Source organism: Plectropomus leopardus, chromosome 5 (assembly GCF_008729295.1).
Source record: "Plectropomus leopardus isolate mb chromosome 5, YSFRI_Pleo_2.0, whole genome shotgun sequence".
NCBI lineage: Eukaryota > Metazoa > Chordata > Actinopteri > Perciformes > Serranidae > Plectropomus > Plectropomus leopardus.
The window spans coordinates 12,207,518-12,229,708 of record NC_056467.1 but is presented as its reverse complement, the minus strand read 5'-3'; the positions used below and the strand labels follow the sequence as shown (position 1 = coordinate 12,229,708).

At 42.8% G+C, this 22,191-nt stretch overlaps 1 protein-coding gene across 1 annotated transcript in view; it reads right to left on the bottom strand.

Annotated features, from left to right (window-relative positions):
- The window catches only part of mecom (MDS1 and EVI1 complex locus), a 147,415-nt gene extending 126,384 nt beyond the window's left edge, over window positions 1–21,031 (bottom strand). Inside the window, 1 exon segment of the mRNA XM_042487042.1 lies at window positions 20,907–21,031. Coding sequence (XP_042342976.1) covers window positions 20,907–20,943 — 37 coding nt within the window. The 5' untranslated portion in view covers window positions 20,944–21,031.
- Between the last annotated feature and the right edge of the window lie 1,160 nt (window positions 21,032–22,191).

The following is a 22,191-nucleotide window of genomic DNA, read 5'->3' as shown; positions in this document are numbered from 1 at the left end:
GCTCAGGGTCTGATGGCTTCTGTAAATCATCCAGAAACTAATATATGGACCCCGTGGGGGAAACCCACACGTGCCATGCCACAGCAGTGGCAGAGATCAAGGCAGATGTTCCAAAGCTCAACAAGTGTAGCATGGTGGTAACATTTACAGGGGTACATTGAGCAGAATCAGCAAAAAAACCAAATGGACTGTAAGGCAGAGAGCTTTGAAGAAACTAAACAAAGAGCATTGCTCAATTAATTATGCTATAAAGCATGACTTGAATACATACAATAATTTTATTTTTTTCTTTGTTAAGAATAAAAAAAACAACTTTTTCTTATAGTGGCCTTTGACTTTTATTCCAGGTTCAAATACAGCAGCTGTACCCATATGTCACATCATGCAATGACAAGAAATTGTACATTGTTATACTCATGATGCTGACCAAGGAACCTGCATTTTTTTTCTTATAGAGGCTAAGATAATGTAAGCACACACACATACACACAGAGAGGCCTCAGGGCTTAGCTAACCCTCCCAGCCTGGCTGGCCCTCAGCCCTGAATGCGTGCAGCACTTAAACTTTCCCCTTTTCAAACAGTGGAGCACAAAGAGAGGACCACATCAGTGGCCTGCTGATCATCCCCACAGACGGCTGAGCGCGGACAACAGGCAGGTCCCTAGGCACGTCCTCTTATAATGTCCCCATGTCCCCCCATCATGCTAGCAATGGTCTCTGGCCCGTATGCCGCGCATTCAGCGCTCCCTCTCATGTGAGACTAGATAAATGACAATTCTTTCGAGACAGGCAGTTAGAAGGGGTGCGAGCTGCTGGGGCGAGGGGTGGGTAGTGGGAGGACTGGTGCTGCAGCTGTCCCACTGGCCACGTCCACCCCCTGAATCCCCTAACCACCCACCACCACCACCACCAACCCCCAGCAGCAGGTTTCTCCCTACAGAGTAAAAAAAAAAAAAACACGCTTCATTACGTCCTCTCTCCCCAGAGCAGCCAGGGGCCTTTCAGTGCAGATAAGCCTCTTAGACATGAAGTAGCGCTCAGAGCAGCGTTTGAGTGACAGCAGGAAGGTTTAGCCATTCAGTGGACAATGCTCACATTCTCTAGCTTTAATCTAGGAGGCGGACAATGATCTGTTTTTTAAGGCCTCATCTCCTCTGCTTTTCCCACAGCAGTAGGTGACTGGCACAAGGAAGAGAAAAAGAGACAGAGCAGGCCGAGGGCCGGCCGGGAGAGCACGCTGCTATCTCCCAAGGCCTCATGTTTCCTTGACAGTCCAGACTGAGGTGGGACAAGAGGGAGCGAGCTTGGAGGGGGGGTGGCAGGAGAAAAGTCGACGGAAGGCAAAGCGCATCAATCACACACGCACACACACATGCATGGGTACAAACAATTACTCGGTGATGGTTGAGTGAGTCTGTGTGACAGACAGGCAGGTGAGAGGCCTGGTGGTGACGTGGCTTAGTGTAGAGCTTTGTCATTCTTATCTGCTCTGACCACTGACATCCATCCCTCCTCTGCCATTGTGCGCGTTTCTATGATGTATTTATACAAACGCTAATGCACGGGCGACCGGGGAAAAAGAGGCAAGACAGTGTGAAAAGATATCCAAACAAAATCATTTGTTTTGAATTCATGATACAATGTAACCTCTGCGACCCTCTAGACATGAATGTGCTTTGATGACACAAGGCATTATATAATCAATGTCAACCTTTAGAGATCTGAGATGATCTGATTCTAAATTATACGTGAAAACCAGGATGATTAAATGACACATATGAGGGTTTCCCCTCACATCTATTCATTTGTGGTGGCCCACCATGACCAAAACATCTGCCGCCAAAAAAATGATTTTATATTTTTGAAGCTGGACTGTTCATTAGGAGCGCTATTGTTATATATACCCTTGGGTAATGCATTACACCTCACTCTTGGAGCGTAAAGTGGATTCTGGGCACAGACAGAGCAGCAGAACGCCGGATGCGGTGAAAGTGAAATTAATCATTAAAAGCACTGGGTCTAAAGGTTTGCATTCACTCCCCTCTGCAGCAGCTTCCCCTCTCATCCATAAATCTGATCTGATCAGCTCTGACTAGATTGACAGAGAAATTATCCACAACGCAACTCAAACCTCCCAAACTGCTGTTTTTGTTTGTTTGTTTAATTTTTAACTTCATGGACTGCTGGAAGGGCAAAAAAGAACTTATGACAAGTTCCACTAGCACTGACGTCTTCCAAAAATGTCTCAATTTAGAGAGGGGAAAAATGTTTTTTTTTTTTAATTAATAAATAAAAGACATACAGAAACAATAAAAATTATTTGATTAATTAGGTATTATGCATGTCAGCTGCCATGGCCGTTCAAGAAAGATCTGTGCATTTCATGTGACAATTTGTGTACATGTTAAGATAATTTAGAGAATTTAGAGATACAATAGGCATCGGGCACTAACATTATTATCCAGGTGTGTACATAACTTGATTTTTTAACCTTTTATCTAAGAGAAAAGAGGATCTATCAAAAAAATAAAGTGAAGGTAGAGTGCATTTTCAGGGCCAACATGAACAAATAACACAAGCAGGGACTACACGGTGTCAATTTGCCAAAGAGCTAAAGTGGATTATTTTAGAATCACCTCACACTTCAGGCTGGTTTGTTTTGCTCCATAGCGAGTATAAACATCCACACCTCATCTACAATAAACAGACACCGCGTACTACTGAGAGCGAGAGAGGAGCTGAGCTGAAACCATTCAAGTAAACGTGTGTGCGTGCGTGTGTGTGTGTGTGTGTGTGTGTGTGTGTGTGTGTGTGTGTGTATGTGTGTCTGTGTGTGTGTGTGTGTGAGTGAGTGAACAGGAAGCCAACATACGGAAACATGTCCTTCAAGAAACATGCCCCGTAAAAACCCCTTCAGTGTTTGACTGAAGTGTCAATCACTGGGCTACTTATTACTCTAATTGGATTATTACTACAGTTTAGCCCTCTGTATGCCTCTCTGTTTCTAAACATGGCAGTGCCAGTAACTCTAGCTGGTAACTGTGTGAAGAAAGAAAATAAAAAGGAGGGAGAAAAATGAGTCTCGGTAAGAGTGTATGAGCTGCTGAAATAGCTCTTGGAAGTATTTTTTTAATGCACATAAACTTTGCTGTATAAATTTTGTAAGTGTTGTGGTCACTTTTTATATTATTTGTCTAAAACTGCAAATCGTGAGTGCCTCATGTGCTTTATATATGCATTTATCAAAGTACAGCGAGCTTAATAATTTAAATAATGAAAAACAAAAAACTTGACTATCTACGTAATAGGAGTATTTAGCTGACAAAAGAAAAAAGTGCTAGCTGCTGTGTGCTGAAAAGGAGAGTGGCAGCGAGCACATGAAACAGCCAAGAGATGTGGATGAACTTTGGCCTTCTTTAACCACCTCCATATTTGCCTGTAAAACCCTCAAATCTGACATCCTAACATGTTCTGTCTCTCCGTCTTCCTCTTTCATACACATGTTTCTGCTGCTGAATTAAATCTTACTGCCGAATGCATAAAACAGCCCAGTATGGATTTGACACCCGTACATATTTCACCTCACACAGTAGGATTTAAAGTTGATGTTAAAGGACGTCGGGTTAAGGATCTCAAGTCTGAATTCAGCTGAGAACATCACTTAAAATTTGAAACACAACTGTCTTCCATGCAGGCTTATTACTCAGAAACTCAAACCTACATGGACACAAATCTTCAACACCCATCCGCCATGTCTTCAGCACCTCGCCCTTAACTTGCCTCCCCTCTCTTACAAGTTCACTCCCATTAATCTCACACACCTCATCACAGTCCCCGGCACCTTGACTCCAAAGATCTCATATCCTCCACACACCTTTACCTCCTTTCTGGGCTTAGACGCAGCTCTGAAATCCCACAACTAATAACTCCCTTGCATGTTCTGTACCACTTTGTTAAAAATTCCACCTGCTGCTAAAAACGGTACTTCTCGTAATGTGAAATTCAAATTTTTGTCCTTTTTAAGACACAGAAGGCCAGTAAATGCCAACTGTGTTTTTGTTTTTTCGTGTGTGTGTGTGTATGTGTGTGTGTGTCTTATTCTCTTTTAATTTGATATGTGCTGAAACTCCTGGTGTGTGATTGTGCTTTTTAAACATGACTTGACTTTACAAAGACATGTAAAAAAACACATTACAAGCACACATATACAAGACACAACCATCCAGAAATCGGCACATCATCCAGTAGACATTTAGGATAAGCTTCTGCTTCATGCCTAAGTTCAAATATAGACAGAAAAGAAGGGAAAGAAAGACACAGTCAAGCAGTGAGATAGACATATCAGAAGACAGACGGACACAGAGACAGATTGGGCAATTAGACAAACATACAGAGACAGATCGTTCCATTACACAGAGACTGACGTGGCAGCGATTGAGACAATGGGCCCCTTCACTATACTACTGAGTGTTTATGTCCCATGTCAGTCTGCATCACCAATGTCCCCCTGACTGCTCCCAGCTGACGCCCCGACCCCCACACACACACACACACACACACACACACACACACACACACACACACACACACACACACACACACACCCCTCTCTGACCTCCAAGGCTGAACTTCAACATGCACATGCACACACACTCCTGCTTTGCTTTCTGTCACATGTCAGCATATCATGTCGCAGGCAGGCATGCAGTCTCAACACTGTATGTGTGTGTGTGTGTTTGAGTGGGAGAAAAAGAGAGAGTGTGTGTGAATTGGGAGAAGAGGATGAATGAATGAATGGGCTTCTGTTGGACTGCTCCTAATGACTTTATTTAAAGATGTTGTGTTTAACGTCAGGAAACACTAGTCATGTATGCCGCCCAGCAGCTCGGTTCAACCCCTCAAAGCCTCCACCTAACCACAATTTCCCATCTCCTGACTGGGCTTTACTGATCTGGTTTGCAGATCAAGCACAGATAAAGAGACACTTCACACTCTTTATCACTCATTCTCCTCTCTAATTTCATCCCAAAATCACACCAGTCTTCTTCAGTATCTTGCTTCATTCTGCACCCCTTGTCTCCCCTCTTCCTCTCATTATTTCCCTCCCCCTGCTTTCTGATACCAGTGCATAAAACACACCAAAAGTTTTCACTGGAGCTGGGTAATGAGGCAGACCTTTGACCTCGCCTTGATGACTTCCATACCTGTGCATGTGCAAGAATACGTGTGATTGTGTGTATATGTGTGTCTGTGTGTGTGTGTCTGCAGCTGGCAGCTGACAGCGACATGACTAATGAGGGCTTGGGACAGAAATAATAGGTGGGAATTATAACACAAAAAGGGTACAAGCGCAAAGGAAAAGGAAGAACAAATGACAGAGCAATGGGAAGGAGGGAAAGAGGATAAAGGAAAAAAACAAAGGAGGAAAGAAAGGCTAAGGTTTAGAGAAGGGTTTAAATAATTAGAAAACTATAGCCCAGGCAACAAAGGGGCCACAGATAGGAAGTTTGCAGAAACACATCAACAAATAGAGAAAAAGTTGCACTGAGGAGCAGGGTTTCACGCCACTGTCACCGCTCTGTATGAAAGGGTGAGCACAGGTTATGGTGGGTTCACTATTGACTCATTAAAAAGTTACTGTAGTTCAGCTATATTTACTGTAACCTGATAGGAAATACCGCAACATGTCTCTGTTGTACAGAAGCTTGAACTTCACTTAATATTTTTGCAATTCAAAATGACATGGAAAAAAACATTTCATTGTCATATGTTCATTTCCCAAAAAAAAGGAGTAGAGCTCCAAAGATTAATCAATTAATTTTCAGATATTACAATCTGTTTGTGTAAATTAAAAAAAAAAAAGTCAACTTTCTCTGATTCCAGCTTCTGGTTTCTTTACTCCTCTGTGAAAGTAAACTGAATATTTTAGGGTTCTGGACAAAATAAGAAATCTGAGGAAGTCATCTTGACACTGAACAACATCTTTCACCTTTTAATCATATCTAACAACCAAAATTTTGGAGGTCCAGGAATCGAAATCTTTTCTATTAAGGGGGCCTTGACACAAAAAAAAGATTGAAAACAACTCGTCTAAATGACACATCTTCTCAGTAGAAAAAAAAAAATCACAGAGAAGTTTCAAAAGGCTCAGAAAGAAAGTCGATCTAAGACACTTGATCCTACAGCGGAAACCAGACTTTGTAGAGCAGCACGACCTGGACAGCACATTTGGGCGTCTGGCAACACCAGCCTACAACTGTCACACTCAGGGTCAAAGGTCATCATGTGTAGACAGAGCAGAACTTCCTAATTATACATGATAAATGTAATCACATGCAGGAAGCTATTCTCGACAAAATTTGCAGGCTTAACCTTGTCAGATGTGCCAAGCCGGCGAGAAAATGGGAGGCAAAAAGGTGTCTGAATGTCATATCTGAAACATTAGTGCATTTGTTACAGCATGTAGAAAAAAATACAGGCAAGAATTAATAATAATTCCACAATCACCATATATAGTTTTTTGTATGGAGCTTTGTGAGCTTAATAAGTCAGGACCGCCATTAATAAGGACCAGAGAAACCAGTGAAAACTTTTCCATCAGGCTATGTGTTATGATAATGATACTATCTGGCCGAGACAGATCTCCTCAGTGAACTCTGCACTCCTGCTGGATCAGATCAGTGCCCATAATGGCTGACTGCAGCCAGAGGGTCTCGACTGACTGACACAAAACACGGCGCCAACACAGCAGCGAGACAGATGGACAAATAGACAGATAGACATTCAGACAAACATCCTGTCTCGAACCACAAATAGATACAACAATTTTGTCAGGTCTGGTCATTTTCATTTCGCTGACCTTCGCCCCTCACCTCCTACACATGTAAGGAGACAAATTACTACTGCAGTTGGGTTTGACCAACAACTCCAGTGCAGGAGAACATGCAGTGTGAAGGCTGAGACAGCGGACATAAATCATACCTGTATTTGATCTGTGGGGCTCAGGGCTGGGACGTTGTGACAGCTAGCATGCACCCTATGTCTCTGAACCCTTAAGGGGCTGAAAAGGGTCACTTGTTTTGCAGGGCCAGTCGTATTTTCAGTGGTGTATAAATCTGGGGACAACTGTGGTGAGTTTTGGCTTTAATGTGAGTTGGAACAATTACAAAATAAACTAAGTTTGAATGAATGCTACGAGAGGCATTCAAATTGAAACAGTGCTCTTATCAACAAAGTCTTATTGATTTTCTTGTTATAGTGTGTTATAGGGTGTTTCATGTAGAAGGTATACAATGCATATGTAAGTGGCTGTGCAGATGTACCACTTTACCATAAGCATGCACTGCACACACATACAACAATGCTTATTCCACAAAAACATTACCAAAATTATACAGCATCACTCTCTGGTGTCCCACGGGAGATTACTATGTTACATCAGGAAGTGCCCTTCAAAGTTTCACCATTGTAATTGTACGGTTTGGATCCAGATTTTGTTTTCTGCCTTTCAGAGGCAGTTTGAAAACCCCAGAGGTGGCTAGTCTCCGGGCTACGCGAAATCACAATTGCATTAACACCCAAAGAGCATTTCATCAGAGCCAGCAGGGCCCCGTGGTCCAGGACACCTGTAATAGAGTTTCCCCCTCTCGGAGACGCAAAAACATTTCAACACCTGTCGTATGAAAGGTTTACCTGCTTCTGCCTGCATGAGACTATGCTGCTGCAGCTGATCAAATCAGGCCATAACAAATTGCATTTGTTGAGAGAAGGATCAAATGCTAGCGCCCACAAAAAACATATTAGCAGCAGGATCTACACACAGAATACCCTTGGCATAGCGGTAGTATTGAATTAACAAAGTAACATAAAAAAAGAGAGGAGGATGTAGAGAAATCCAAACTGACTCCTTTCCTCTGCTTTTCCTCGCTGCTCTGCTCCTCTGCGCACTGAGGAATTACCACGAACGTATGCAAGTGAGGGAATAGATGGAGGGAAAACACTTACATGCAAAATGATGTATTGGATTACTGTGAATGGAGCTACAGTGATGCTGCATGCCAATCCCAACATTGAGGAACATGGTAGGTTAGGACGAACAGATATAATTAATCTTCTAAACTACCCCGCCCTTGGATAACAGACGACTTTTGAAGCCTTTCTCTAGTTCATCTAAAAATGATCTGAACAAATCATCACTTATGTCCATTTTTCCTCACTATGGAATACATGAAAACTATCAAATTCAAACATTTGGTAATGGGAAAGGGAGATATTTTTCCTGTTTGTTATTAAAATAAACAGAGACAGAGATGTCTGGGATGAACTGGTGTGTGAAACTCAGGGGAGAGAGAGAAAGTATGGGAGAGAGAGAAAGAGAGAGACTAAGGGGCCTGACTGTCTGACAGACAGGCAGGCAGATGGACAGAAACTTGGCATTAGGGAATATGATTCTGCCAGAGAGTGATCCATAAAGACTGGAGGAGGTCGAAGGGCACACTCTCTATAATGACTCATCATCACTCACTGGTGTCCACGCTGGGATGGCCTCTGTGTGTGTGTGTGTGTGTGTGTGTGTGTGTGTGTGTGTGTGTGTGTGTTGTGTGTTTCTGGGAGAGAAGGCCAGTGGATCTGCTGAGAGATAGTGCAGGATAAACGACCAGTCCTGCTATTCTAGGCCTCTAGGGAGAAAAGAGAGATCTCACTGTTGTTTTATCAGAGCTCTGGCCAAATACTGTCACCCACAACATCAATTAATCGCCTCATCAACTTTTTTTTTTTTTTTTTAAAAGAGAAAACATGGGTGAGACGGTGAAAGTGACATTCCCTGGGTTATGAAATATGATAAATGTTGTAAAGCGCAAGGAATTCCTTCTGTTACAGGGAGACTGTGTTTGACTTTTGGGGCTGGGTAAACACCACTGGACGGACTTCACCATGGCAGCTGTTCCCGTGGTAACGTGGTGGGCAGTGGAGGCGGGGCCACAGGGGAGTTGTGGCATTTTCATGAACTGATTTTTTTTAATTCACAGCCAGTCATTACTTTTACTACAGCGCAGCCCAAACTGACCACTAAAAGGGCAGCGCAGACTGCCAACACCTTGTATATGGAATTCATAAAACAATGGCTCACACTAAATTCCCCTGCTGCATTCTCAATCAAGCTGCAATGGCGATGACTGCGTCTGTGTGCATTTATGTGCGTGCACGTGCAACGGGCCATATTTTTTAGTTGTGCAGCATCGGATGAATATCTCCATTTCTTGGCAGTTGACAGCCTGTTTGTCATCCACTCCACAACCAAGAACTGACCTTCAGCAGCATAACTACCTTTATCCTGCCATACCTCTCCTTTCCCCTCCCTTCATCCCTACATCTCCATTGCCTCTCACACCCTCTGTCTTTCTCAACCCTCTACTTCTCCCTCACTTTTTTCACCCCCCCCCCCCCCCACAGCCTTTGTCATTGATCGCTGATGCGATTGGCTGCCTCCATGCTCAGTAATGACCTGCCCTGGTAACCAGCCGGCTGTTCTGCTCGGCCCCTCGTAGATTGAACTGTCAGATGGCAGCGATTAATGGCAGGGCAGAGAGACACAGACTCACACCTGCAATGTCCCACCCTGTACTGCTCTGCCAATGCGCTGTCCCATCCCAGCACAGCAAGTACATGTCCATGTATGTATGTGTGTGGGTGCTGTGTCCAAATTTCTTTTAAGAATGAATAAATATTCATGTGTAGGTGCATGTGTTTATGGGTGCATATAAATCTTTGCTTTCATACTTGTATTACTGCCCCTGAGGGTATGCATGTATTCTGCCCCTCTGCAGTGGCTGACGGGAAGATATGGAGAGAGAGGGGCTCACGAGACAGAGAGGACACGAAAATAGTCAACCGATACGAATGTGGAATCTTACACAAAATACCTCTAAAAGTTTCTAGAACAGAAAACACAATTTACTTTAAGGACCTTGAAAAGTAGAAAAAGTTGTCAATTCTGCCAAATCAGAAAATAAGTGAACTAACCACAGTTTGCTCCACTACTTAAATGACAGCATGTAATCATTATTTGTCTGCGGTGCTATACTTTGTTGCCCCCTGCTCTTCTTTATTACTATATTAGTTATGATTGCACCAGTAATCATTCACTTATTCTACTGTTCGCACTTGAGGCACTCGGCGCAAGAGAATCAGAATAAAATGCGTAAAATGCTAACATATGTTATTTCCTCGAACAGAGATGAGTGGGGTGTTTGGTCTGGTCTCGCTCCGTCTGTCTGTTGAGCCGAGCGCTGCAGGCCCACGCGGCTGTCCCGTGTTGTACTTGGCTGGCCGTCTGCTAACTGTCAGCGCGGTATCTCCTTACACTGATGAATGGGTAGTTTCCAGACCTTTCTCAAAGCTTTCATTCCCTTGTTCCAACGCTTCATCCAGAGGAATGGCCGAGAAAACAAGGGCTCCTCTGCCTGCCCACCAGCTTCCCTCAAGGGGAGCTCCAACCCTGAGACGGGCATGGAGGCTAAATTTAAAATGCTCCCTTCAAGGGAGGGGGGGTGAGATGGAGCGAGGGAGAGAGATAAAGAATGAAAGAGATGTAGACAAAACACAGTAGAGAAACACAAGAAACATGGTGGGAGAGTATGAGAAAGAAAGAGAGACAGACGATGGAGGGAGCATAATCTTCTGAACAGTGAACATGTAAATATCAGGCCAGCAGAGGTTTGGCGTGGTGTGTGAAACGGAGATAAAATCGATTAGCTTGTCCGCTGACCCAGTGAGCAGCGGGGCCCCTCGCTGCCCCAGTCCTGCCACAGCCCTGACAGAGACGTCCAGGCCCAGAGGCCCCTAGGGGTCCTCTCTGGACACTGAGGTGAACAAAGTGGTGCCCTCCTGTCAAACTAAAGCCCTCAAGCACCAGCAAAACAACAAACCATGCTGCAATGCTTCACTGCTCTCTGATTCCACAGGAGACAGAAAAGATGTGGTGTTGGCTGCTGAAAGAGGACACTGTGTGTTAGAGCTGCTGCTCAAAACACACAACTAAGGTACATTCTTAAAGGAAAATATCATCAGTTAGGCCCATTTCACACAGCGCGCATTAGGAGCGCTTGAGCAGCGCCGAGCATGTTGCTTTTTATTTCGGCGCCCATGTTATCAAGTTAGAGCGTGCACACTGTCCGTTTGAGCAGCACTTGTCAGGCGCATCTCAGCTGCCTGCCATAGACAGTGAAAATGGTGCTTTGATGAATATATTGACTCTATACCACTTTTTACTGCAGTTTAAAAGTCTCTCTCTGTCACAGGGATGAGGAAACAGCCTACAAAGACAGCTGTTTTACTCCAACCTCCCTGCTTCCCTTTAAAAACAAAAGCCCTCAGACAGTGTCTCTGTGGACAGAATCCCATCAGTTACTGATACAATGCATTTTATTTTGAAATATTTACAGGACCGTGATGACGGCTACGCAGGATCTTGGACGACTTCATAAATGAGTGAACTTTGTACTTATGAATATGAAAGTACAGTACTAATATCTGCAGGCAGCGACATTGCAACAATGCTTCATGTGTGAACACCACAAGCATGAAACACACTGCAGTTCGACAAGGCTGAAGTCGCGCACTTCTAATGTGTACTGTGTGAAACGGGCCTTAAATTACGAATTTCAGCCAACTGAAATCATCTCCGTTTTATCAGCATAAAAGCTATTTTAGTTGTTTGACTGTTTTTGTGTTATAAACCTTAGTTCTCTCACCATAAAATACTAATTAAATAACAGCTTGAGTTGAAGGGGGGGCACCACCTAAATTAAGAATTCCAGTATGTTATTTCCAAGTCCAGAGAAATATCAATATTGTGAACCTCTCTCTCTCTCAAAGCCAGAAACCAGAGAAGTAAATCTCAAACTTGTGTTGTCATTGAGTGTAAAGTCTGAACGAGAGCCTGATTTTGGATCCACAGGTTGTGTATCTTTTTACACTTAAATGAGCTTTATTCTATTGCAGAGTTCCCAGTTCTGAAACCAAATGTACCCATATACTCAGCATTCCTCAGGCTGCTCTCAATAGGTGCGTTTCTAGCTACCTGTCTATATGCACATTTTCAATTTGCACATTAAAAAATCTAAGTGTAAATGCCAACAATTCAGAAAAACAACGGAGAACTGAAAAAAGGTCTTTACACTTGGGGTAGATGAAAAAGTTTATATTGTTATAAGGTAAATGCAAACACATGCAAGGGAAACAGATTTAGGGATAAATGATGATGTACAGTCATGGCGTAGGCCACTGTAAGCTCTCTATATGTTGACACTATATGCTTTAAACATGCTTATGCACACAGAACTGTAACCAGAACTCTCTCAAAAGCACATAACTATAATTCTAGTTGTCAAAACTTTTTATTTCCATTCTTCAGTGTGTTCTCTGTTGTTACACATATATCCATTGTTTTAGGTTTGACTTGCGCTCTTTTAATTACGCCATGTCGTCGCGCTCTCTAGCTCTCTGACTGAAAAATGAACACTACATACTGCTTATCTCAATGAACAAACTCCCAATATTTGCATAACACTAGTGAATGGAAATGCACAGAAATTCTATTATTATTGGTGTCAATTTTCTATAAATCTTGTTAAAAATTCGTGCTACATTTGGATGTTATCTATTAAATCTTTCCCAAATTATTGTCCGTGCAGCAGCTTGGGACTTTATAACTGATTATATCACAGATTTGAGTTTTAGCACTCAAGTTTAAGGATTTAGAAGAGAGTTGTTTATGTTTACTAAAATTATTGGACTATATATAACATGCATGAATTTTGAAAAATGATGTAATTCCCCTTTAATAGTACAAGCTGTTAGCTGTTGGTGGTAGCTATTAAGGTGTGACAAAGGGCTTCACGTGGCAGTAAAATTTGATTCCCAACTTAAAAGCACATAAATCAGTGTTTACCCACTGTGATTTCTTTTTTTTTTTTTGCTGAAAATTCTCATAGAAACCGACAGTCTCCTCTGATCTGAGGAGGAAAATGTGCTCAGTCTGGCATGGGAAAGGATTTCTGAAAACCACCTACGCCATTTCCTGTCATTCAACAAAAAGTTAAAATATTGATATAATAATTCCAGCAATGGTCAGATATTTCTTCTAAAGAACTAGCATGACATACTCCCACCTGTTGACAGGCCCCGAAAGCTCTCCCTATCGTTTTATCGCCTTGTTTTCCCTCACATGATTTCCTCAGTCAGATCACTGGGTGAGGAGCACCTCTTTGATTCCTGGCTCATTGTAGTGTATCTGACCCTGGAGGTCGAAGAGTGGAAAGAAGTGGATGTGTCACCACTAAGCTCTTCTCCGTGTTAGAATAATATTTCTATGGTGCATTTAGGATGCTAACGCTAATCAAAACAGGACATCCTGAGGAGGGCCGTGCTCTCTCTTCCCTGGCCCCGCTCACCGACCGCTTTATGTTTTTGTGTTTGTGGAGGAGCGACAATCCCAGGAAGCCGCGAGAAGGGTTCATCAAAGCTCCGAGCGGGGGGCCCTGACTGCAGGATCGCTGGAATGCGGCGTGGAAAGGAATCTCTACTGTCCTATTGTTCCCTTGTTTCCTCGGTCTCATCACACGCCGGCACGTCCAGTTCACTTACAGGTAAAAAGCGCTAATCAGCCCTGCATTCCTTTCCACGGCCGCATTCTTTCCTCTACGACGACCCTGGCTGACCAACAACATTTGTGTGCACGCAGAAGGTGCACCGCTTATGCAGACACACACAGAGGGGAAGTCATCAAGACAGATCTCTGAGGACAAGGACGTGGTGTTTCCTTTTCTCAGACAAGGGATTGGAGGTGGAACAGTGTTGAACATTGATGAGGCATGCCTCACTACCAGTAGAAAGATAATCATGTCCCAAAAACTTGATCTGGGTAACTTAGAGATCCATCCAGAAAAAATAGCAACACTGAAAAACAACAGAATGAGAAAATTTTGCTCACCTACCATTAAACACTTTTCTCATTTGAGTGTCCTCTATGTAAAAACAGGAGCGCTGTGATAACTACCACCCATTTTTCTTAAAATCTTAAAGTTTATCAGCTTGCTGTCCCTACCTACTTTACCTTTAATAATGAATTAACAGCTTGTCATGACTTTTCCTCTTTGTGTCTCCCACTGTAACCACTTGCAGCGCTGCAACACAGGCGAGACAGCTGCTATCAGATTCAATCAGGTGAATGTGGTGCAGCGCAAACTTCATCAGGAAGGCCACAGCTTTGATCATGTCTCCTACCCTCATCTCTCCCGTCCTGCGGGGGTGAGAGGTCACTGCTTAATGAGCTTCAGCATGGAGAGTGGGGGGCTTGTTGTGGCAGAGATGAAAGGTGTACAGGAATCACACACACATAGCGCACAAACACATAAACGTACACACCTGACTTCTCCGCAGTGTCCTATCCTCTCTATTCAGCCACAGACGGGCACGACCTGACGCCCTGTTTGGCCCCTGTTAATCAAGAATGACTTTCCTCCTCTCCCTCCCTCACTCCTTCCATCCCTAAGGCCAGCCTGCTCCACCCAGGGAGATCCCCGAGCAGTGCTGGAACACGCTGTTATCGCCACATTCACAAAGCGATTGTTGGGTAATTCCTGTTTATAGCTATGTGCTCTCTCCAGTGTGTAAGAGTGAGAAGAAAAAAACACTGGTCTCTCTGTCAACACACTCTGACAGTGATTAACAAAAATGTCCACAAGCAAACACTTAAGCATACCTGCCAGTGCAAAGATACTGAACTTTGGTGATATTCAAAATAAGTTAACAGGATATATGAACAATATCAGTATCAGTTTAAATGTATGCTATACTGAGAGTATTTTCATCGCTTTACCTTTCCTTAAGATGGCCCGTTTTGATGAGAAAGCCATTAAGGCTTCAGTTCCTCATCTATACTCTAATTAAAGCCACTAAACTCCTTTGACAAAAACAGTAATTTAGCTCACTGAACACAGGAGGTGCCAGTCTGCCGCTGCTTCTGTCAGTCAGTTAGTTTGTGTTATTGCACAACCTTGGTGACTCCGAAAAAACTCTTTTAAATGCCAAAGTCACACATAACACAAACAAAGTAACTGATGGAGGCAGCGGTAGACCAGCAGCTCCTGTGTTCAGGGATGCTAAATCACAGTTTTTCCTCAGTGGAGTCTGGCTTTGAATAGAGAGTTATAATGGCATAATTTTGTCATTGAAAATCACTGTCTGACAAAGAGGAAAAGCAGTGAAAATATTCTAAATATAGCATACAATTGAAATGATGATGACATTTTTTTTAAGGTGGGATGTTTTTTACATGGGGCTAAAATGCATTTTGTTGCTGGCCCCCACAGCAGTACATTACTTAGATTTCGTGTCAAACTGCAGCCTGCTTCTCCAAACTGGGTGGGTGCAGACTGCCATTTACCACATGTAATACACTGACTATGGATAAGTACCTTATACCACATAAAAAAATCTGAACTATCCTTTAAAGGGTCATAAAAAATCAGGACGTGGGATGAAATTGATACATATACGTATATTTACTGTGCCTGCTTATTCTTATTTGGGATTGCTGGGGGAGATATTAAAAAGAAAGAGTAAAATGATCACACTGCAGCCCGTAAAATACACACAAACATAAAATCATGTCTGCAGTCTTGATTTAAGTGTGGCGTACAAAGATTGGCAGCTAGAATAAAGTCATATCAAGCCTCTTGTTTGGTCTTTCTCCTCATAAAAGCACTCAACAATGTAGTAAAGTGACTTCAGGTAGTTAGCTGATGTGAGACATGAGGCCAGAGTGTCGGGCCCTGTTCCTACCACCTGCTTCAGGTAATTGATTGGAGTATAAAATGATTGAGTTTCTTTAATTAGCTAACAGACATCTCTATCTCAAAGCACGCCAAGGAGTGCTAACTTCACACCGCCTCATTAATAGCCCGGGCAAGGCGCACCATCAGCAATCTGTTTACATTATAACTCCTCAGACATCATAACGACACAAATCAGTTTGATGTCTGAGTAAACTTTTCAACTCAGCAAAATGCCATTTATCTCAGACCAATTTGTGATGAGAAAATGGCGGCGAGTCGCACATTTGACGACTTTGCTTTACACTCCACAGACCGCCTTTGTTTTGTGCATCACACTAAAACTTGCACATACACACTCAGCTCTTCCAAATAAGCACATACACACATGCTCGCCTCCCCTCAAAACACACACACAAGCACAATCTATAAAAATATGCTTAGCTTGGGACTGCTCTGTTGATAATGACCTCAGCCTTGGCACCGTACTGGGCCAGACCAGACTGCCGACAGACTGGAGGCTTTTGTGTGGACTCCCTATCTCTAACTCCATGACCTTTAGGGGGGGAGAAGAAAGCAGAAATGCCTTTTTTTATTTAGAAGGGGTAAGGCGTGCTCATTGTTCTGTGTTGGTACGGTTTCCCTGTGGTAAACACACAGCGGTTCCCAGGCTTGACATGTTGCTGCACAACACCCTCTCACCCTCCCTCCCTCCATGCATCCCTTGGTGTTCCCACACTGCCCTGTCTGGGTCGCTGCACCGTACCACCCCCCAACAACAACAACACACCACCATCAACAAACACTAGTGCCTCACCCATACGACACACTTTTTTCACCTGCTACCAGGGCAGCATTCATAAAAAAATGCTTGTCTGTGAGCTTTAATGCATTATAAAATTCCCCACATACATGATGGACTGAGACAGAGGAGTGCAGCTGGAAAAGAGGGAGTAGAGACGGGACAGAAGCCCTTGGGGCAAGGCCACTGTGTCAGGGCCCTGAGAGGGGACCCGTGACGAGGCCTGGAAGCTCCCTAGTTGCTCAGGACAGGGGCCATCCTTCAAGTGGGTGACAACAGTGCATAAACAAACCACTAACCTCATCAGCTCTCTGTTTACAGCCCTGCGACCGAGTCCTGGACGACTCATTAACATCAGAGACCTTCCAAAAAGAGCCATGTTCTGAGAGGGGTGGGGGAGGCTTCTCCCATCGTAAGAGAGGAGGAAAGTGGACGACATGTCAGACGAATGGGGGCGTTGATAGATGAGAGAGCCTGGGTCATAGTCAACCTGCCCGCCGCCACCCCACACTCATCAACACACACAGACACACTTGTACCTCAAAACACAACGAATACACTCGCAAAGGCGGCATCTGCGTGTGAGCATATGTGATATGCTTTACACCTGACAAGTATTCAGCAGCTAAAGCAATGTGGATACTTGGTCATAAATGTGCTTTTACCCCTCTGTAGACTGATCACATAATTGTTACACATCAACAACTTTTAAGCAGAAAACCATCACCTTTCCAAAGCAACTGACAGAACGCTTTAGCACCTTTTCACACAAGGACTTCAAGTTTGCAAGGGCATTTTACACACAAATTTTGGTCTAAAACAAACACGAACTCAAAAAAAACGAGTGAATATTACATTAAGGCCTTAAAAATAAATGACTGAAATCTTTTATATAGTGAACTGGATGATGGTGTAAAATAATTTATTTTTTACTCTCTATAAACCAACAAATTTTTAGATTATTCCCTTAGTACTTCACTGAAGTGATAAGTCCTATTTGAGTTTTAAGATGAGCCTCACACCACGGACTGATTTGAAAATATATGCTTGACATGAATTTACTCGGTGGAACTTGAAAAAAATAAACCTGATTAGATAAATTGGCTAAACGGTAATTTATTTGCATAAGAAAACAAGTTCAAAGCAAAGATTAACAAGGAGTAACCTCTGCCGTGGGCCCCAATGATTCCTGACCCAGTCCATTACTAAAGGAGATATGGGACATTTGTATACGGAGCTTTGGCACCAAGCGGAGCGCAGGCAAAGAGCACCGCTCCGGGACAACAAGGGCTGTTTAATGGGGTCTCTATTTCACTTTCCTCGCGCCGGCCCGCTCCCTCTCACCTTTTAAATGGGCCGATCTATTAACCGTTTTAATGAGCTCCGCCAGACAAACGCGAGATGCATGGCCCATTGCACAATGTGAGGAGGACGACGCACTTCTCAGCTCCGGAGAGGAGAGGCGCTGACAGACAGCGAGACACCGAGGCGCGCGAGGCCTCTCTCTCTCCCTCTCTCTCTCCCTCTCTCTCTCTGTTGCACGCACGCACATCTTCTCGCGTGCCAATCAGGGGAGGCAATGTGTAAAATTTCCATCTAAAAAAATGATTTGTGCCACATTTTGGTGGGAGCGGGCGCATCAATGAGTGATGACTGACTAAATATTGTGGTAAATGTGAAAAATGATTATCAAGTGCACAAGTCTGTGCCTTGGGACACAAACTGGATTTCAATGCTCCATTGACACTTGTTAAGCCTCCAAATAATTTTCATGGAACTTTTCCTTTCGGTCAATATTTTTTTTCACTGCGTTAAAAAATGGAATTAAGTTTTACATAGAGGTCTGTAAATCACAATATTACTATAAGTGGATTATATGTGATTAATCGTGATTGTAATTATTCCTAACAAATTATCAAGGACCTCTAAACACATAATAATCAAGAGGTTTTTTATTGGGACACAAATATGCTAAGTGGACCTTTAATTAGGCCTGCACCGGGCTAGTTTGGATCATCAAAGCCCCCCTCCTTCAGCTTTCTGTATAGCCCACAATTCACCACGGGGTGCGGCCTGCACGCCTTGGCTATACTTAGTTGGGAAGCAAAAGCGAGTTTTTGTGGCGCACCGCATTACATCTGGACGTGCGGACTAATCAGTCAACCTCCATCAATCACTCTTACGTTTACCACCTCTCCATCACCTCCTCTATTACATCCACCCCCTTTTTTATCACACGACTGTTCTGCAGGGAGGCCCCCGTACATGCCCGTTTTAACACGACTTCTCCGGACAGGCGGGAGGCACACACTGAACGCATTTACCAGCAGAGCTCTTATGAGGGGTCTGGGAATTTAAATATTCACTGTTGACACTGTGCAGACCTGGCTGGGGGCCAGAGCGGGCCCGCTCCTCCGGGGACCCTGAACATTCCCCCCACTCTGACTGAAGAGGTAGACATCTTCGTCTTCCATCTCCATAATAATAATCGTTTAATAAACAAGGAACTATCCTTACTATATTAGAGAGCATGGCTTTAATTGTTTGCAAGTATGCAGACACGGTGATGCGGCTGTTGCTTGCTGTGTGTGTATGTGCAGAATAATAAAAAATTCCAAAACAAAAGTTTTGTTTTGCACAGTCAAGAGAGACCCAGAGGGCCGCTGCAAAGAAAACCAAGTGTTTTCTTTCCTGTTGTTGATGATGATGATGATGATGACGATGTTTGTGTGTGTGCCTGTTTTTGTGCGCGCACACCTTTTCCCTAAAGCGTATCACAATATTTTCTAAACATTCAATAGAAACACGACACATGAATCCACGATTCCCATGTTTATTCACTTTTTTTCAGTTTTTCTCTTTTATATTGTTCTGTAAAGTAATTAAATAAAGTAATTTAAAATCGATTTAAACTGACCGCATGCAACAACTTCACCATAACTTGGCGTTAACTGTCCAAATAATTTTAGACATGTGGTGCAGCTGCTAAACCAGTGTTTTATTTAGTTTATTTTAGTTTCAATAGCATGCAAAAAAAAAAAATTAAATTATTGTCTGCAAAAATGGGATACAAACCCTGCTCACTGAACTGACTGAAACTCTCATGAAAATCACAACGTCCTTTTTTAAAACTTGCTGTAAACACTACAGAATATTTCAGGCCTGGGCCATTACACTGTTGCCTTTCCGTTTACCTCCCTGTCTAATTTCCTCCTAAAATCTGCAATTCAATTCTCGATTAATGGTGTGTCTTTTACAATGAGAACCTCAGCAATTAAAAGTCAGTCAAAACTCAAATAAAAGGCAGCAGACACATATTTACGGAAAACACTAATGAAAAATATCAAAACATGTGGACTGGAGCTTGACTGACAAAGCTTTAGAAAAAAAAGAATGCAATTCTTGATAATTTATTGTAGCAAATCAATGCATGAATAGCCATATCAATCATCTCCTTGCATTAATTCTTATAGCTGATTGGGTCCAAGTAATTAAATCGATTTAATGACAAGAGTGCTTCGAGATTACACTTAATTTAATCAGACTCATTGAATATTTTAAGTTAATATTTCATCCAAAATGAATTTTGTTAACAGCCTGCCTCCTGCAATAATCAAATTACAGTGTTAATTCTGCAAACTATAACATTCCTGCATCAAATGAATTAAAACATCAAAGTGTTATTTTTTTCCCAGAGTACCATATAATTTAACAATCAACGCAGATTACGCATTAATACGAGCTCGAATATGACACACACAGAGTTACTAACAATTCCCCCTTCCCCGAGACATTTACCATGCCTGTCTAAATCCTCGTTTTCTCCTTATTTCTCTCCAGCAACCTGCCTTTTCCAAGTTGCTCCCCGCAAAACTGAAGTGACCAGCAGCCCACAGCAGCAGTGTGCAGTGATTGCAATACAACCGCCGCTGCACGGGACATGAGATTTTAACCTACAATACACAACATTACGCTACAGCGCCCACTACATGCAACGAGCAATTCCAATAGTGAAGCGGACGCCCTGCAGAAAGTTCCTCCATCGCTCCCGAAACTTTAAACTCTACTTCTGACACCGTTTATTTTTTTTCTTTCGCGACAATGTCATCGTTCTGTCACTTTTAACAGGTGAGCGCGAGATTTTGCTTTTCTGGCAGAAATGAAATCGTTACCGAAACTATTGATAAACGCAGTGATAACAGCGACAGTCTATAGGTATATAAGATGGCATGTTTCAAAAGGAAAAAAGAAAGGGATGTTGCACCTACTCGTGGCCAGTTTCCGTGCCCTGCCTTTGGACCTCATGGTGCCAGTCTCTCGGCGTGGGTTTGTTTGGATTTTTTCTTGGATCTTTTTTTCCTCCTTTTTGTTTTTTCTCGGTCCTTTTTCTCTGGGTTTCTCAATCCAAACGCGCTATCTCTCCAGCATTGTCAGTCTGGACACCTTCGCACATGCGCACAGCCCGAGATCTGTCGGCAGCAAGTGCCAGAAAAAGTTTGGGACGATTTATCACTTTGATATTAACCTGATCTGGTCAAGATGTGTGGATCGTGGACATCTCCTTTCGTGTCAGAGTTTCAAACGATCACGGAGGGAGAATGCGGGGCACACTGCAAAAAATGTCCAAGGTTGTGGAAGCCTCAGATTCAATCGTGTTGTTTATCTAACACGTGAGGAAACTTTGTAATTGGGATGCGTGCGGCGGAGTTTTGACTTGTTTTGGAGCATATCTCGAAACAAGACCCGTTTATCCAATAAAGTGTTAGAAAAGGCAACTAAATAAGATTAAAGAAAACTCTTTTAAGTTAAAAAAACAAGTTCAATCAAACTGCAATAAAACGATGCATTAAACACACGTCAATTTTTTTTAAAAAGAAAAAAGTTAGAGAATGAGCACTACAAGAAATGCTTTCATAAAATGGATATTTTTTGCAGTGCAGTCAGCACCCCGGATCTACAGAGTACCGGGGACATTAATTATAACGAGCCTTATTCTCAATCCTTACTGCGCACCTTTTCTCTTTAAATGAAGTCACATTAATCAATGTTCACTTAAATTACCAATGTTGGATATAGTCATTAAAGATTTTATATATTTTAATTGTGTTTTGACCATTATACCGAGTACTGGAAAATGAATGAAAAACTTCCCCCCGCCCTCTCCCGCTTGGGCACCCGACTGACAGCTCTAATATGAGAGTGCCCAGGTTTTCTCTCCCTCTCTCTCTTTGTGCTGACAATTATTAATATGTTAAGTGCTCAGTATTAATTCCTCTTTGAGACGTTTCTGTTGCAGTGCGTAAATTTCATCACTTGGTAATTGCTAAAGGCTCGAAAAGGATGTTTTCACTTGATTTAACTTGGAAGGAGAACGGCTTTATCAAGAAAGAAAGGAAAGAAAGAAAAAAAGACTTTCGTCCAAACCTTCATCTCAGTGGGTGGAATAATGTTTGGATCAACTTCTTTTTTCGCTCTGGATTTAAAGAAAAAGGCCACACTCATAAATGCATGCCATCCAGGCACTAAAAGTCAATAAAATCACTGCATGTCTGC